Here is a 19,959-nt window from a genome sequence, read left to right as displayed (position 1 = left end):
CAATAAATTTACTGATGACGGCTTCCAGCTCCCCGATGGAGACACTTAGCGCACTTTCGATATCAAATTCCATCAAGGTAATTTCCTCCTCGCTCTTGGAAAAGAAGCTTTCCCACTCCATCATGATTACCTAAGTCTTCTTCATCGTACTGGAAAATGAAGAAACATTTGCAAATTGTTTCTTAGTGAATGAACCTACGAGTGAAGAAACATTGAGCTTCTTTGCAAACAGTGCTTCAATTATGTTGATGACTTCCTCTTGCACCCTTTTGATTGAGTCTTTCAAAGTCAAAGACTCCATGCTGAATTTGTCAGAGGTATTCTTTCCTGAGCAAATAGTGCAAAACCACCAAGCAAAGTCATAAACCTCGTTCTCCTAAATTACTTTCCCATCAATCAGTGTTTGCTTTGGAATCTTTATTATAGCCCTAAGCCACGGAATGGTTAAGTCCTGATATATGTGAACATCTTCTCACAAACCTTCCGCTACCTCCAATCTCTCCAGAAGAGCCATGAACCTAGAAAGAAGTTGAGCCAAGTCCTCAATGGATTTTCCTACTGCAATGTAGACATCCTCTACCCATTCCCTGGAACTTTGTGCCATTGCTCTGATTACCTCCGTGTCATTAACAATTTCCTTAGGGAGGGAAGGAGGAATGAATGAGGGACTTGCTTCCCCGAGTGGCCGCTAAAGACTTCTAATGTATTCGCATAAGGCTCTATTTTCTTCCCTCAGCCTCTTACATTTTGCCTTCTTTTTTTGCATCTTTTCCTTCATGGCTAAGGAAGATACTTTAAAGTCTCCAATTACTTGTCCAGTGGAAGCATGACCAAGATCAACCTATCTGATAACATAATCTTCCGACCTAATTTCATTCCTGTTCTTATCTACTGTAGGCTCAGCTATGTGCAAGGTTTGGGATCCAGATTCATCCCTTACGACCTTGAAAAATTTTCGGGTAGCCTTCTTCTCTGTCGGTTGATCCATCCTTTTCAACAACTCTTCTAGTTCCCAGGCTGGATCAATTTCCTTTCTGGCTCCCTTCTAAGTCTATCCATTAGCCAGTCGAGAGCGGGAATGGAGTGACTACGGATTTCCATCTGCTCTTGCTCCTGTGACTCTTTCTCCATTTCGCCAAGGATGGCTTCTATGAAACTACCTTGACGAGTTTTTTCCTGGTGCGGAGGATTTTCCTGTGCGAACATCTCTACCTCTCGAACACTAGAAGAACTTGTTGGTGACTGTACCCTTTCTACCCTTGCTCTCTTTTGCAAAGGTTCTTCCTGTTGCATTTCTTGTTGAACTGCTTGGTAAACTTCTTGATGGATTTCCTGTAGGGCTTCATGATGAACTTCTTGCTGAACATCCTTCTTCCTTGTCATCCTTAGCCTTTTTGGAGCACTTTTCCCTTTATCAAGTTGAACCTCCCCTTCTACATGAGCCTGTGAAGATCCTTCAGTTGCCTCGCTATGGGAATCTAGACTTCCCATCAACTGATAGGTCAAGTGAACATTTCCTTCCTTCAACTTCCTTATCTGTCGATCAACCCAGCGTTAAGTGAATTTCAACAAGTCTAGCCAAGATATCCAAATCATCAATTTTAGGCTCTGACCAATTTGGCAACTGAATAGGCTGATCTTTCACTTCCTCAAATTTAGGTTGCGTCAAGTTCGAATCTTCTTTCACTTGATGGTGTCAAGGGGCACTTTGGAATACATTTTCTTCCGGACTTCAAGGTCATCCTTGGCGCTTGCCCAATAATCTTCTAAGTGAATTTCACTCCAGCAACCTTTTTGATTTGGCGATAAGGATCATACTAAGCTCTGGATGTATAATATGCCAGGCAATAGAATGCTAATTCCTTTGCTGCTTCCAAACCTAGGCACACCTCCACGAAATCACCTAGGACAACTGGGAATTCAATAGACTACTTCTTCTTCTGCATTTGATCATAGGCTGTTAACTGCCTCATGAGTTCAAGCAGTACCAATTTGTCGGATGGATACCTTGGCAATTTGTATGACTAGAATGAGAATCCCTGCATCCTGATATAGGTGAATTTCAAAAACTGTAAGAACGTGGTTCCATACTTCTGAACCAAGGCCTTAGCTTGTGGCGACACCCTTGTGTGCAATTCTTTCTGCATAAGTCTTGTCAGGTACATTGTGAAGGTGTCGTTCGCCAGCTTGTAAGAACTAACATTGTGAAGATGCAGCTGAGGATAACACTCATGCACTTTCAGTTGTGCTGGTCCGCAACCCATGATTCCATTTGCTGGCAAACCATCAAATCCTCCCCTTCTTGCAAGCATATAAATTATGTAGAAGTTGAAGAAGGATTGTGACTTCCTTTCTTTGAAGTCCCTCAGTTGTTCGAGCAAGTAATGGCTGATCAATCTAGCCCCATCTACTAACCCATTTGCATTCATGATCTCGCCGATGTAGAAGAACATCCATGTTTCGAAATTCACAGTATGTGAACATCCCATTACCTTCCTCGGCATATTTAACAAGTCCACATATTCCTGTTTGAATTCAAAGATAGTGAGTCTTTGGCATTTTGGAGATAAGTGGCCTAGGCTTCAACAACCACTATTTGTTGATTATATCAGCAAACCTCGCAAGACTCGTATCATACACTGCTTGAGCTCTGCTAATGGTCTTGTATGTCATGGAATGGTGTGAAGGAATTCCGAAAGCTTCACCAATTGACTTCAGAGTCAATGTCGCCAACAACCTACCATCTAACGTTAAAATTGTCTTCCGCTCCGGATTGTAATGGTTCGCACATTCCAGAATCAAATCTGGACACTGAATAGCGGGAGGAAAACCAACTGCCTTAACAATTCCGCGCTTGACAAACTTGACAGCTGTTGAGGATGGATTATGTCTTGTTGTTCCAAACATTCTGATCTTAAAGGCAGCCAGGTTGAATGTGCCCAAATTTGTATTGTTGATCTCCTTCCACTTGGAATTTATCTAGGAAACCGGATGAAAGCCCTTCATCTACACTTTTATTTGTGCCTGCCTAGTGATGGTAGCCGCCTTGTTTGATTCTGCCATCCTGAAAAGCTTCTTGAAAATGATGAAAAATTCACTAAGTATGACTTTTACTTCTTCTCCAACTCTTCTTGCTTGAAACTCGCACGTGAGAAATGAAATGTATCTCCATGCTTAAATAGAATTTCTCAAATCGTGTTGCTAAGTTAGGATGCATCAATTTTGGCAATTGCATTCATTATGCGCCATACTTTCCATTTATCTTACCATGCACATGGAATCTTCCTTGTTGTTTTGTTCAAATTTGGAAATTTCTCTTAATGCACTAAGTCATGCGTCATACTTTATTCCTTGCCAACCCACTAACTTTCTATTCTTTTCAAATTTTGGAGGTAAATTGGAATATTCTTCAAGATTCACTTGATTTATCATCCTGGTTTGACTTTCCTGCTCTGGAGAGAATTTTCCACGATATCCTATTTTTTAGGGATTTCCCTAACATTTAGGACCCGGGTCTAGCAGAGAGAGAAATCTCTCACGATTCTAAATCTACAAAAAAAATTGAATTCTGATAATATTTGGACCATTTGGTGTCTAAAAATGGAAATTTTAAAATTTTTCCTGAGGGGATTTCTTGCTTTTCCTTCCATTCCTAACCCCTGAATTTTCATACCTTAGACAATTTTTTGAGTTTTCAAACCTGAGCATAGAGTTCATTTCATATTGTGGAATTCATCATTTCCAAGCCTTGGAAGATTTTTCAATTTTCCTAACTGGCCATAGAATTTTGACTTTGATGGAGGAAATTCATTCTTTCCATGCTCTCCATGGATACTTTTGTTTGGTGCCCTCCTAACACTTTGGGCGCCATTCTGCATTGAGGGAGGAATTCATGATTTTTAACATTTTCCTTCATCACCTCCCTTTGGTGCCTTCCACAATGCTAGGTGGATTTTTGCCTAAGTCAAGGAATTCTTAATTTTCAACATTCTCCATGCTCTTCCCATTTTGGTGCCCTTCCTGAGGAGTAGGGCAGAATTTTACTAAGGCCAAGGAATTCACAATTTTCAAAGTTTTCCATGAGTAATCAAGTTTAGCACCTTGTCTCGTCCTTGGGTGCCGTTTTGTATTGGTGGAGAGATTTTAAAGTTTTCTATGAATTCCAAGGCACCCTTACTTTGGCACCTTCCTCCAACCTAGGGCGCATTTTAGCCTTTGTCAAGGAATCTCGGAATTTTCACTCTCCTTGTTGACTAGTTTTTGGCGCTTTGACTAATGCTTGGGTGCAATTTGCAAGTGGAGGAGGAATTTCACTTTCTTCATGCTTTCCATGCTACCCCCACTTTAGCGCCCTACTCAAAAGATCAGGGCGGAATTTTCATGGTGAGGAAGAATTTGGTAATTTGAACGTTTTCCATGCATCCTTCATTTTGGCGCCCTACCTGGGAGTAGGGCGCAATTTTACCTTAGCCATGGAATTTTGCATTTTCCATGTTATCTATGGAAACTCTATTTTGGCACCTTGTGACTTTCTAAGCCGGATTTTCAACATTGCCATGGATTCCTCAGTATTTTGGATTTTCCTCAGGATTTCCTTGACTCCTCCAATTTGATCATTTCTGAATGAACTGCTATTTGAAGTGGAACTGAAGAAATCTTGCCAGACTTGGAACATTTTGAGCATTCCACTTTAGGAATGGATGCCAACACTTAGCCATTTTTGGCTGATGATGTCTGCTTTTTGACTTTCCGGAATTAGAAGTAGTCGTGAATGATTGATCTTCATCGCTTGCCTGAATGGTCCTGTCAGAACAAACTTTCCAAAAATAGAAACTTTTCAAAATATTAGTGTTAGATCCCAAAACAGGACGCAAGAGTGACTTACTATAAATAGAAACTTTCTAAAAATAGTAAGTTTGATTTTTGGCAAAATGAAGACATTTTGAGACTCAGTAGCTTGATTCCAGTTCCATTCTCATTTTTTCCAAAACCCTAACAGAAACCCCTAAAATCTAGGATTAAAGGCAGAAACCCTAAAATTGACAAAACAAGTCCTAGACTTAGCCAAAATCATACAAATGAAAAATAGACTTAATCAATTTGACCCCCGAACATCTACATAGCCAAGAGACTAACAAGACCGCCACCAAAAGACCCCAAAAACCAAAACAAAAGACCAAGAGAGCCTAAAAGTAGGGGGGTCACCATCTAGGATGGGGTGATGTGTGATTAGGTCACAACAAACCCCTTTGACACCATTTACCCTAATTAAAAAACACAGTTTTAGAATATAAGGTAGTTTATGACATTTGATGTTACACCAAGGTACAAGACTGCATTCAATGAACACATATACAACCTACTTGAATTTCTAAATGATATCCTTCATAATAGAAGAGTAGTAGAGAGGACAAGGAACCCCGTACCCAAACAAGCAAACAGGCCAGCTTACATATGAGGAAATCCATTCCATGAGACCAACATATGATCACCCTGGACCTATTCAAACACAAATCTGGATCATCAAGCCAAAATCCAATGATCACTAGCACATAAAAATTATAATGGAAGGTGTATTTAGCATTATCATCAAGCATCACTCTTCCAAATAAATGTACACCCTATCCAAACTGCTATTTACTGTAAACTTCACCTTTGTAAATATCAGCTTCTACTTTTCGATACTTCTAAAGGAAATTAAACCACTTCGTAGAATAAACAACATAAAACTTGTATTAAAGGTACTTGTCATATACTTTACCTTATTATTGTTGAATTTGCCAATGTTATGTTTGGAAATCTAAATCACATGTTCTATTTTTTAAACTGAAAAAAGATTCGTAGAATAAACAACATAAAACTTGTATTAAAGGTACTTGTCATATACTTTACCTTATTATAGTTGAATTTGCCAATGTTATGTTTGGAAATCTAAATCACATGTTCTATTTTTTCAACTGAAAAAAGATTATATGATTTTGATTTCCTTAGATGGCATGAACCCTCATAATTGGCCTTTTTTGCTAGCCCATGTTAAATTTCAAACAATGATATGTAAATTCAGCACTTACAGATTAACCTAAACTGTCAAGTTACTTCAATCAAAACTGATGTTGCTGAGTACAGTAAAGAGTGATTAAACTAGGCACACACTGCTGACAGTACCAAAACAAGTACAACAAATAAAATTGAAATCAGAGTTATTTCCAGTCTGAAAGAAAAAAATTTATTATTCTGAATGTTTGTTACACAAAAGTGAGTACCTAGGGTTTATAAAAGAAATCAAAGAAAATCATTTTAAATCAGAGTCTGTTCTTATTCTATTCATTACATTGAAACTCATTAAAAAAATGACAAAACAAAACTCCAGCACCCCAGAATTAAACACTAGGAAAACAGAAACAAAGCGGCCAATGTAGCCCAGATTTAGGAAAAGTAATAGTAATACTAGACTTAAACACTAAAAATGGCCAGATTCTGATGACCAGCAGAAGAAGAAAGTCTAAAAACAGGACAAATTTCTACTTATTTTCTGAATCCAAGAACAACTAGTGACCCAGAAATCCAAAACTCCCTCTTGGCAGGGAAAGTATTCCCATCAACCCCAGCTTCTAACTTAATATTTCAAACTTTCATTTTAATAGGGGCTTTATCAAAATGCTTGCACCCTACGCATCTATGGGTACATATTAAAGAGCTCCTACTCCCTTCTGAACTGTCTCTAAATGATAACAGATATCTATATGTTTGAAGCAATTTGAAATAGTATATTTCAGAGACCTTAATGTAACTTGGACTATCATAGTATATTATAGTTGGCTCCAACATTTGATCAATAAGTTCTACTATCACCTTGCGAATCCTGGTAGCCTCCCAAAGTAATGTCCCTTCATGGGATATTCCTGTTTTTTGCCTTAAAATGACAATTCCAACTTAAGATGAGAATTGCAATATATTTACAAATATAATTCTATCAAAACTGAAGACATTTCATTATGATATTCAACTTAAAATTATAAGAATAATTCAGAAGATAGAACTTATTTTGATTTTCTGCAATAACTCTACTTTGGACTGTCTTGTCAAAGATCAATAAATCATATAGCATCAGTAATATTAGGATCAATACATCACAGCATATTCCTTATAGTCAACCATATCAGGAATGCAATGCAAATGTTTGCAAACCACAACCTCAAGGATGATCGTCCTTCTATTGCGAAAGCATAGAAGGATTTTAGATCCATTCCATCCCTCAGTTCACCTTGGCGGCTGGCCATCCTCGATCAAGACAAGAAGAATTCATTAACCTCCCAGACCACGAGCATGGTAGGACTTCCAATCCATGCATCTCAAAGTGGCGTGCTTAATAAACATATGAAGACTACCTTCCTCAACAAGCCCAAGAGCACTCATTCGCCTCCAGTCCACAAGCATGGTAAGACCTCCAATTCATCCATCTCAGGGTGGCATACTTGATGAAGAATGGTCGGTACTTCACCTCTTGTAAACTCAGAAGTCTGGATATCCTTCCTTTGCTCAAGGAGTTTCCTAAAGTATTGCTGGTTGCTTGATTTCTCTTTATCATCCTTTCTTGAAAGGCTGATGAGTGGATGCTTAAATGACACTTAGATGAATTGGTTCTTGAATGATCAATACTTTAATGAATGATATAAGAATGATTTGATGATAGAATGGTTAATGTTTGAATGATTGATATTAAACTTATTGAATTGATGGAAGAATTTATTGTCGGTTTGTTTGCTTGATTCTTTTATTCCCAATTGATGATAGAATGATTTCCTTTGGTTTGATGATTTGATTTATTGGTCAATGATGATTCAACGAATGTTGAATTCACAGAATAATGAGTAATGGTTGAGTGAGTGCTAATTTGATGTATTGGTAAGTGATGATTGATAAGTGATCCTTGAATGCTTGGAATGATTTCTCCTTTATACTTTATTGGTGATAGGGTTACCACCTTTCATAAGAATTGAGTCACCACCCTCCATTGCTGCCTTTTAAGAATAACAAATTATTTTCCAAATTGATCTCCCTTGGATTTCCTCCTCAAACGAAAACTTATCCCTTTTAAATCTTCCAATGTGAGGGAGAAGTCACACCTCTTCATAATTTCTGCCCTTTGAAAGAGTCACAACCTTTCACAATTACCACCCTTCGAAAGAGTACAACCCTTCATAATTTCTGTCCTCTGAAAGAGTCAGCCTTTCACAATTACCACCCTTGAAAGAGTGAAACCCTTTATAATTTCTTCCCTTTAAAAGAGTCACTTCCTTATTTTCTTCCCATCCCTTTCTATTAATCCTTCCTTGATTCATATGCTCCATTCTTTCTTCCATCCTGCATATCCCCTTTCAAATGAACTCTTCTCCCTTTTATATCTCATGTTCGAGGGAGTCGCAACTCTTCATTTCATGCCTTTTGACCATTCATTAAATTTAATTAAATTTGAATTATATTATATTTTATTTTTATTCTTTTATATTTTTATTTTGTTATTATTATTGATTATTAAATCCTATTTCAAAAAGGGGACATTACACCCAACTACACAAAGAAGCTGCTATGTACTCTATCTCAATTGAACTTAATGCTACTACTACTACCAGTTCCCTACTAAATCAAGATCACATACTTGACCCCAAGCTGAAACAAAAACCAGAAGTGTACTCCCTAGCTCTAGCATCACCTACCTAGTCTAAATCCACAAATATATGCACCATTAACTCTCCATCTTGACCATACCTTAATCCATAATGAGGACGGCTTTTGCAATAATCTAGTGAACTTGCCTCAGTTCAACCATAAACTGACTTAATGCATTCAGTACAAAACAATTGCAAATCTAATATTTACCAAGTATGAGAGAACCTATCAATTGCTTGAATACAAAAGGATCCACACAATTTGATTTTAACTTTGCAGTCAACTTAAGATTTAGAATTATTGGAGTAGCAAGGGGCTTACAAAGCATCAGCTGAAACCTCTTTAGAACTTCCTTTGTGTACTTCCATTGACTAGGGATGACTTCTCCTATATCTTGCCACACTTCAAGCGCCAAGAAATAGTCCATAAGGCCAATCTTTTTCATATCAAATTCCAACACCTACTACCTATCAATTGCTTGAATACAAAATGATCCACGAAATTTGATTTTAACTTTGCAGTCAACTTAAGATTTAGAATATTAGAGTAGCAAGGGGCTTGCAAGCATCAGCTGAAATCTCTTTAGAGCTTCCTCTGTGTACTTCCATTGACCAGGGATGACTTCTCCTATATCTTGCCACACTTCAAGAGCCAAGAAATAGTCCATAAAGCCAATCTTTTTCATATCAAATTCCAACACCTACTACCTCTTGCACCATCCTATGAGCTTCTAACTACTTCCCATAAGAAAAATATCATCCACATACAAAACTAAAACTAATAGATCAAATAAACAATAAAGATTAGGATCTACGACAGTTTGAGTCAAGCCAAAATCTATTACATACTCATCAATCTGTGAGTACCAAGCACGCAGTAGTTGTTTCAACCCATATAGGGCTTCTTTCAGCCTACATACATGGTGGCTTGCCCATGCACCTCAAATCCTCAAGGTTGATTAATATTAACTTCTTCCTCTATAATGCCATTCAAAGAAGTAGTTTTTGCATCCTCTAATATAAAGGCCAATCAAAATGAGATGCAACAGACAAAATTACCCTTACAAAAGGGTAGCTTGCAACTAGAGCAAAAGTCTCATAATAGTCAACTCCCTCTTTCTTAGAGAACACACATTCAAACAAATCTAACCTTGAACTTTTTCTATGCTCTCATCTGTTGCATGCTTCACTTTGCACAACCCAATGGCATCAATCACTGTCTTTCCATCTAGTATTGGCAAAATCTCCAAAACATCATTCTGAATAATAGAGTTATACTCCTTTATCAGAGAATCTCATCAAACTTAGGGCAATTTGGCTTCTCAAAACTGAAATGCCCAATATTGCTGACAGAAGACATTAAAGCAACATAACTTAGAAACTTCTTAGGTAGATGACTCACACTGAGAAAATTTCTCTATGCTCCTACTTGTTCTTGTGTCTCTTATAAAATTTGGTTAGGCCATTTAGGCTTTTCCTTCTTGTTTTGGATAAGGCTGAGGTATCTTCTAGATTACTAGAACTTAGCTGATCTACTGTGCCGACTGTTGTATTTTGCTAATCAAAACTTAGAACAGCAGGTTTTTCACTCTCTTTGACCTCCATGGAAGTCACCTGAGACTTAGAGGATAAAGCATCATCATAAATTTCATATTTCAACTAACTACTATCTTTCTTTGTAACAAAACAAAGATCTTGTAAGCCTCACTATATCCCACAAAGACACCTTTCAAATTTAGTACTTTTCTCTTTTGGTGCATAAATGTAAACAAGACTTCCGAATATTCGAAAACGAGAAACGTCAGAATTCTCTCCAATGAAGGCTTTCTCTAGAGTATTGTCCTCCAACACCTTGTGAGAACACCTATTTAAAATATATACAAGGCAGTTGAATGCTTCGGCCTAAAGAAGCATGGGTACATCTAAGTCTTAAATCATAGATTTAGTTGTCTCTATGATGGACCCAATCTTCCTATCAACAACCCCATTCTGCTAAGGGTTGTAAGGCACAATGAGTTTCCTCTTAAATGCTACATCTTTTATAAAAAGCATCAAAGTCCTTGGGGTTATAATCACCTCCATTGTGACATCTTAAAACCTTAATCCTCCTATCTGTCTAATTTTCTACAAGATCTTTCAACTCTTGAAATTTCACGAAGACTTCATTTTTGGTCTTGATGAAATAAATCTAGGTTTTACTTCAAGAATCATCAATGAAGGAAACATTTAACACCAATGAAATTGTTGACATAGGTCCACAAGCATTTGAATGAATCAATTTTAAAGTCCCTTTTGAAATGTGCTCACTACTAGGCAAACAATCTTTAAGTGCTTGCCAAGCGCACATCCCTTGCATACTCCAATCTTCTCTACCTTGAAGTTGAGCAATCCATGCATCATATCCTTTGAAAAAGGTAGCACTCCATTATGCAAGTGATAGAAACTCTTATGTCAAAGCTCATAAAATTTGTCACTTTCACATATCAAGGCTTTATGTTTGATAGAATCAGCAACTAACCTGTAATGACCTCCCTCACAAAAACCTATGACCAATACTTAACCAGGAACATTTGACTGAAAATGGATAGGGCTGAGGAAGCCATCCAAAACTACTATATGGGAGATAGAGCCAAATTTGAACACATTTAAGATATCATTGATTAAAGGTGATGCAATCAACTCCACTAACCCATTCATACAACCGTGTACACCCTCAATCCAAATATTTCTTAACAAATGTTAATGGAGAGGTTATGGAGGGCCTCTCAATGTGTATCATAAGGATGACACTTAAGATTGAGGTACGAGACTGTTAGATGCATTTATCATTGATGTCAATACAGATATAAAAGTACAATAGTGATAAGAGGCAGCAATTAGATAATACTTGCAGACTTTATGTGAAACCCTTGTTGACTGCACTAGGAAATCTGCATGATACTTCCAGTGATTGTTGTGAAGATTGTTGTTGTTCTCTCCCACGAAAATGAATGGTACTAATCAAGTATGATGTCTAATCAAACTCAGAAGATGAAAACGATGGTGGTATTGATCAAATGTATATTAAACAGAGTGTTGATATTCACTGAATTGTCTTTATTCTACAAACAAATTTATTTCTGGTCGGAATTTGTTGCAAACGCCTGTAGGTATGTCAGTTGATAAAATATCATGTCAGTGACTAAGTTAAATACTTATTTGGTCGGTTTGATCGGTTCAGATTCTAGTTATTGACTGTTTTGGAAACTACACAACCAATGAAAAGGAAGAGAGTTCTATTTATTGATGCTGGGGTTCAAGGAAAAAGAAGTTGTGTGTGTGCATAATAAAAAGCAATTCTGATATGAAGTAATCAAACAGCAAATGTAAAGAAGAGAGTTGTATCTTCTCATTTGCAGATACCTGAGTTTATTAAACTGTGAGTAGTTGAATGTTGCTTGCTTTGTAGAGAGAAAGAAACATGCCTTTCAAGACATATTGTTTATATAATTCCTGGATGCTGAGGAATATTCCTCAGAATGCTCTGATCTGAAATATTTTATTAATGACGAATGGGTGAATACACATGTCCTTCGTAGATCAAACACAGAATGCTGCAAAAATACAAAGTCTGAGGTATACAGTATATATGCAAAATTATTCTTTTGGCAGTATTTAAAGCTTCCTTTGTTTAACTGGTGAACGGGGTTTGATAGTGCAGTGGCATTTGATATTCTGATATTCTGTTTGATGGAGTTGACTAAGAAAATGTGAACAGAACTTGTAGAAGGCAGATTTATCAGAAGATTGATGTTGTTTATGTTTTGTAATTCAGACCAAAATATCTTAAGGGTTGAGTAATTCAGTTTGCAGTAATTTATAATTGTGCATCATCATTTGTGAAGTTTGAAGTTGAAGATTTAAATTCTATAAACAATTATTTTGTAACATCTTGTGGTTGGTGCCTCAACGATGCTGGATTAGTGCTCAGATTGAAGAGTTTGTGATGGCAAGAGTTGGTGCTCTTTAGCAAGGGATTGGGTGATTCCTTAGGGTTGGTGCCCTCGAAGTATTGTAAATCGATTTCAAATGTGAGGCTGGATAAGGACAATAGATCCTAACAACATTTCTCCCCATGGTTTTTCCCATCCTGGGTTTCCAGGTATTTCTTGTGCATTGGCTTCATTCTGTGGTTGCATTTCTTTCAGAATTCAGTTTCAAGTTACATTCCTTTTAGCTTCAGTTTAAAGTTTGGAAAACTTTATCTAAAGTTTGGAAAACTTTATCAAAAGTTTTAAGTTGTTAAGAATCTAAGTTTTATATCTTCTACTGATTCACACCCAACTCCCCCACACCCCACCTCTCGGTAGAAGAATTATTGAACAGTTGCCAAATCACAAGTGGGTTATGGGAAGTCTATTTTTTTTTCCACTAGCTATCCAAGGGAGAACCACCCGAGCACCAAGTAACAAAAAATTAGAGTCTTCAATTATAACTTACAGCTATTGCTTAATTACAAAATTTTGAATATCTCATTTGCAGTTGGTGAGAAGATTGGAGCAGAACTGCCCCAAATCTATAAAAGTCAGCCCCCTATATTTAGTCTCAACCTTGTAACACTTATAGATGTAAGTGCAACTAAAAATTGTTTGAGAACGTTTACACCAAAAAAAAACACAAGAAGTCGTCAATTTTGTCACATCTCAATGACCTCATTTTTGTGCACTACAACCTTCACCTTCACAGAAAAAAAGTGATGGCTGTAATGTCCCCAATTTTTAAGGTGACATTTAATTGAATTGTTTCTTCTTAAGTTATCCAAAATATAAATATATTCATATGATGACTTAATATTAATTAGTTTAGTTAAATAACAAAATATTGTAATGTCACTCTATTAAATAAAGCTTCCCAATGTTCAAGTCAGCCTTATCTTCTAGAAATTTCCCGGAAAATCTTTATAAGGAGGCTTGATGGGAGTTGTAAAGCATGCTAGGATTTGATAAACAGTTTGACAAAAACTTTCAAAAGTTTGAGAAGGGCAGGACGAAACCCTAGTTCTTCCTAAGGGTGGACTCATGACGGAGTCTACATCTGTGCCAAATTTTGTGAAGTCTCCTTTGGAGACAAATTTGTAAGGGTTTATTGATAGTTGCAGATCCGAGGTAATTTATATCTAACCCGACACAATGGAATATTTTATTCTGACTATTGAAGTTCAATGCCAGAAGTCCAATATTATTCTAATTGGCCGAGTTCTACGTATATTTCATTTTTGGGCGATTGGTTGTTATGAATCGGTGTGCATGATTAATATTTGCCTTGAGACATAGAGGCTTTATTGATTGTGGAGACATTATATTTGAGCGAAATTATAGTATGGGTTGCGAATATATGTTTTACCATGAATATTTACGGGAGGCTACAGTTTGATATGAAGATTATTTAATCTATTGAAATTAAGACTTTGCCGGCAAATATGGTTTCCAAGGCCAGAGACTGATATTATTGAAACTTTGCACACGCATCCTCCTGTAGACGCCATTCCCTCCTCAAGGACACGGCTTTGCTATTGAGGCTGATTCCTCATAGCCGTCTTGTAATACGGGAAGTCTGGTGTGATTTGATTTTTGTAAGGAAAGCCTGGACAGCACTAGTTATATATACAGAACTGCGAAGTTAGGGATTGGAAGAAAAACGTTGCTGATATTCTTGCCGGCTCAGAAGATTATCCTGCGTAACAGAAAGGAGACATGCTTTGCTTATAGTTATTGGCTGGGAAAGATTCAACTGTTGCCAGTAAAGGAATTGGAAGGAATGCAAATCGAGTGTCATATAAGCTGTAATTCTGAAACTCTCTAATTATAAATTTGAAGACAATGATTCCTAGTTTTGTGAATTTCTCTATATGTAATTGTTGGTTGTATAACGGTGATTGAGCAATGTGATATTTGAATTATATTGAATTATATTTGTATAAGTCTGAATGCATTATTGGTGAAAGTTCTGGAACAAAGTCTGTGCAAATTGGTCAGGGATATTTCAAAGACACTTGCTCATGAGCCAATAAATTTGAATGAGATTGATCTATACAGAGACTTAACTATGCATAATGTTGATACCCCCATGGTTAAAGAATATGAGATTGCTGATTTCAAGAGGCAAGCATAGGAGAGTCCAACAAAAAGAGACATTAGATATTATGGCATCATTGCAGATGATGTTGAAATTGAGGTAAAGAAGTCACTGTCATCTTGTTCTAAGGTGTTGCCACATCCTTCCACTACAGAAGCAGAGCTGCAGCCAACTGCATGGAGTACGCCCCAAATCTTCACTAGAACATATGCTGAAAAGACAATACTGTTAATTGTTGTAACTTGCATGGATATGCACTTTTTGATGATGATTTTCAATCATCATAATACATATTATATTTAAACAACTGATCGTTATTCTATTTGGATGGTGATGCAATATTGTACTTCTTTTGTATTGAATTCTAATAGAAAGCACTTCTCCGATGTTTTACAAACTAATTTGATACATTCCGAAATTGTATATTGTAAAAATATTATAGTTTTGTAAAGAATTTAAGTATTTTTTTGAGTTGCCAAGTTTTGCTGAGACACGAAGTCCAACTCAAATTTGGATCTGCCAAGTTTTTTCCAAGACCAAGTTTTCAAACTATGGTTACAGTAATATCTACAAAAAAATCTTCACATAGAAAAGATGCAGGATTCATTGCAAATTGCAATAATTGATTAACTGAATGCCAATCTTTATTTTAAAAGCAGCTAATCGGAAATCCATACAATGTTTGCAGAGCAAACTTTCTATGTCTATTTAGCATTAACAAAGGGAAAAGACATAAGATGCCTCTGCTTAACTCAATCAAAAAGAGTGAACCTGCTATTGAACAGAATTCAAAGAGTAAAAATTACAGCATATAGAAAATGAATTGTGAAACTTTCACCCATGGACATAAAACATTCAAGTATAAGATGCTCTTCTGAATACATTTTCAGAATAATTTTGTCATGATATTATTTGAGTTCCAGTTTTTGTTACTACTTTGGCATGTGGAGTTTATATTTACACTCCTACTTGCTATAGTAACTTTCTGAACTTTTGAGTCCCACTGAACTACAGTTGTTTAATTTTTCACATTAATGTAGTTTCCTTCTTTCTTTCTCTTCGGCCTTAATCTTGCTGTTTCATCAGTCTATGGGATATGGGCACAATTCAAAGATTCGAAATGATAAACAAGTCCAATTTTAAAATCCAGGTTTTGGACTTTACCTTCATCAAGACCACTGAAAGTAGTTCATCTTCTGAAAACTCAGAGCGTGCATGAACCTGCAATATAAAATATTTACTTGAAGCTAGACCTTTACAAAGGTAACAAATGAAGAAAACAAAACTGTACTAATACATTTGCTAGTACATAATTCATCCCAATGTAAATATTCTAAAACCTTTCATCTGCATGCTTGCCTTATTTTTTCGGATACTGCAAACAGAAAGCCTCCCATCGCCACTGCCAGCTCAAAAACAGTCAGAAAATGAGTACAAACATGTAATATAGCAACCGAACAACATGCTTCATTATTACAATCTACAATTCAAAAATGCACTATGATAAACCCCATTTTATTAGTAAGTACCAATATTCCAGAACACTAATTATCAAAACATGCCAAAACCAGATTTAGATAAATCAGGGAAAGCTGACATTTACAAACTCCAGAAATATATGTACCCCTGAATTCTCAGAAGTAAAAGCAAAAATTTAACAAAGTAACACACACATAAAGAGGTAACTTGCACTTTGAACCTCATCAAACATGCAAACTAGTGCACCTTACTGAAAATTCAAGCAGCAAAATGTTCCCTTTTATGGTTTCAACTTTCAACTTGAACCTAACAGGCCTATACAACAATAAGGACTTTGTATAGCTTTTCATAGTGGTGTTCCACTGTTCAAGACCATTATCATTAATCTACCCAAATAACAGACTTTTATGCACATGTAGCTTGAAACATGCTCTTCTCAACATTTTCATTCTTGTACGATAGATCATTCTATCAAGGACACAGCAGAAGAGGTTTTGTTTGTGTTTAAAACCAATGCAAACTACCTTGTATGCATTTCCTACATGAATTTTATGTAAATTGCACAAAGAGATTGTGCCAGTTCAATTTCTTCTTCCCTCTTAGCATTCAGTAATAAGGTGTTCTCGAATTTCAAAAAGTCTTGAGAATAGTCCTAGCACTTGCAAGAGGTTGAAATTGTTCTCAAAAGGAAAACTTCAATTAAGTGTTTTGTTCATATTTCAAGGATAAATTGTCCTTTGCCTTTTAAAGGGGAGTTTAGCACTTATTAAGGTTTTAAGATACCTTATTTTTGTCAAAACCCACATTGCATGTGTTTGGAGGGAATTTTGTCTTGAGAAAAGTTGTGTTAAAATAGGATAAGTGATCTCCATTAGATTTTAAAGCATTTTTAGGGCTTTTCACAACATTTGGCAGGTTGTCCTGGTGGCCAGGGCTATCACCAAGTTTCGATGAAGGCTACAAGGTTATGCTATTTTGGACAGCTTTATGTTCATGTTCATGGAGGATCCATATCATATTGTTTTCACTGTTGTTTTCCAGTTTCAACACCTTGAAGACCTGTTGCAGAGTTTTTTAATGCACAAACACATACATAAGGAAGGTAAGGGGTGTTGAAACATTTGTTTGGCCCCTGGAGATCACTTTCTTCCTCCCATGCAGAGGCATGCATGTGGAAGTTCAAGAGCAGTGAGAAAGGTCTGTTGTTCTGTTCTGTGAAACCCTTTAATTGTCTGAATGAAACCCCATAGCCATTATGTGGAATACAAAGACTACTTATGCCCTTGCCCTGCCATTGCTTATGAAAGAGCGGTTAAAAATTCTTGTGACAGTCACCATGGAACTTCTGAATTTTTTGAAAATCAAATGGAGTATGCATTGTTTTTCCTCTTGTTTAGGCTTACCCTCATTGTCAAATGTCAAGTATGGAGCCTTACAGGTATTATATGGAGTTATGGAGCTACATATGAACTTGTGTCATCACTGTTACATGGTGGAGTTTGTTGGCTATAGTGAAAGTTAACAAGAATGACTAAAACCTCATGAAACCTATAAATGCACCCAATTTCCATTTCAAGGATAAATAGGGCTGAAATCTGTCATAGAGATTGTTGTCAACAAAAGAAACTGCAGAGGGGTTTGTTACAATAAACATAGCATGCACTGTCCTTTGTTGTGTTTTTATGCACTGTTTTGGGTTTGTATTTCACTGGCAAACTGAGCAGAAGACATGGTCTCACAAGGCTATAGAAGTGTATATACTATCTTCTGGTTAAATATCTCTTGGGACTATTGAAGTACAAAAGATCCATGCTAACACTGTACACATGATGGTTGTTGATAGAAAACCTACCCCTATTCAAAATGCATAGGAATTAGGACTGTCGTGAGGGTTTTGCCTCGGTGAGAAGTTGAATATAGTAGACAGGCAGTATACAGGCCTGAATGGACAATTATGGCAAAAGATAAATACATTGGTGAGAGAATCAAAAGGAGAAATCAAATGTAAACTTTATTAATTGGAGAGGGAGGGAGGGTGGCTGCATCAGTATAACAACTTTTATCAATTTAAACTTTATCAATCACAATAGCATCATTTACTCAATTTCAATAATCATGCACATGAGAAGAAGACAATAACACAATATTTACGTGGAAACCCTTATGGGAGAAAACCACGGCATATTAATGCTTTTATATAAATTCTTCTAAATACAAAGTTTGTAGGCACCAACGCCTGATTCAATTTGTGAGCACCACCCCACTAGAGGCACCAAACCCTCATTCAAATTTCCACCTTATCAATGTTGCTTCTAGTTTCTACAACGCATGATGAATAATCTTTTTTCTCCACAAATTTTTTTATAACTCTCTTCTTCAATCTGCTGCAATCCCCTTATTAAATCTGCTATAAACTGATCATGAATCTGCCAAGAATATGATCACAATCTCCTCATGTAAACCTGCTATAAACTCCTTATACTCTTCTCATTAAATCTGCAATTTATCTTCTCGTTAATGGCTCTTCCTTAAATTTGGTGTATATACTTGATCTATTTGCTTTGTTCACTCACAACACACACACTTCTCCTACATTTCCAATCTCTATATATACCTTCAAATTCTTCTCAAGGAATGTGACTTTTCTTAAGAGACACAATATTTCTCAAAAAATGCCTTCCTCAAGGGAGGTGACCTTTGAAAACAAATGCATTTAAATCTGCGTTCAAAATAACTTGTTTACTAATGAACACTTCATAAAACAAGTTGCACTGCTCCTATATGAAATCACACCACTTGATAATTTATCTTCAATAGATCACACCTTTTGAAGATTAATCTTAATCATTGCTTGCTTTGGATGATCAGTCAGCATGCCACCTTAATGTTTATTAATATAAACATATTAACTACTTTAATGAATGGCTGCATTAGTGTTTGCTTATATTAAACGAAATGACTTCTAAACCATTTGTGCCTTCATACTAGTTGCCTCGTCTATGTTAATGAAGTCACTGCTTTCAATAAAGGTAATCGGCCTTGGTAGTCTGCCAGCTAAGCAAACTCGTGGCCTTGGTAATCTGCCAAGTAAGCAAACTTGTCTATGTTCCCATACTAAGCAAACTTGTAATCATCCTTGGTAACTCATCATACATTAGTTAATGAAGTCAGCCATCTTAACTTGCCCATCGTTGTGATTAATTGTCATATTGCTCTTGTATGCTTTCTTATTTCTCTGCATTTGTAATACATATTAAATTATCAATGACACTTGACCTGACATCAATGACAAATTTGCAACACTGTCTTCTGCTTAAATATCTCTTGGGACCATTGGAAGTAAAACAGATCCATGCTATCACTGTCTACATGATGGTTGTTGATAAAAACCCTACCCCTATTCAAAATGCATAGGGATTAGGACTGTCATAAGGGTTTTGCCTCAGTGAGAAGTTGAATATAGTAGACGGACAGTATACAGTCCTGAATGGAAAATCATGCCAAAAGATAAATACTATTAAAGTAATATTGTAATATTTCTATAATGGTTATTTAGTTTGTTAGTTTAGGTAATTTCCATTTTGTAGTTGGTTCCTGTTTAGAATGTTTCTTTTCTGTCTTTCATTTCTGTTTTAGAAACTTTGCTTGTAATTTCTATTTAAGGAGCTTTCATCTCTTTGTAATTATCGAACTATCA

General features: G+C 36.4%; 1 protein-coding gene across 4 annotated transcripts in view; it reads right to left on the bottom strand.

The window, feature by feature from the left end:
• Window positions 1-19,959, bottom strand: part of LOC131067856 (WD repeat-containing protein 55) — an 86,459-nt gene that overhangs the window by 49,781 nt on the left and 16,719 nt on the right. For all 4 annotated transcript variants that reach the window (XM_059209735.1, XM_059209734.1, XM_059209733.1 and 1 more), the window contains 2 exons: window positions 16,143-16,185; window positions 15,948-16,004 (listed from right to left, as the gene is read on the bottom strand). In XM_059209735.1, the coding sequence (XP_059065718.1) occupies window positions 15,948-16,004; window positions 16,143-16,185 (100 nt within the window). The remainder of the gene's footprint in view (window positions 1-15,947; window positions 16,005-16,142; window positions 16,186-19,959) is intronic.

The sequence above is a fragment of the Cryptomeria japonica genome, chromosome 8, assembly GCF_030272615.1.
Source record: "Cryptomeria japonica chromosome 8, Sugi_1.0, whole genome shotgun sequence".
NCBI lineage: Eukaryota > Viridiplantae > Streptophyta > Pinopsida > Cupressales > Cupressaceae > Cryptomeria > Cryptomeria japonica.
The sequence above is the reverse complement of the archived record's forward strand: the minus strand, read 5'-3'. Positions and strand labels throughout refer to the sequence as shown.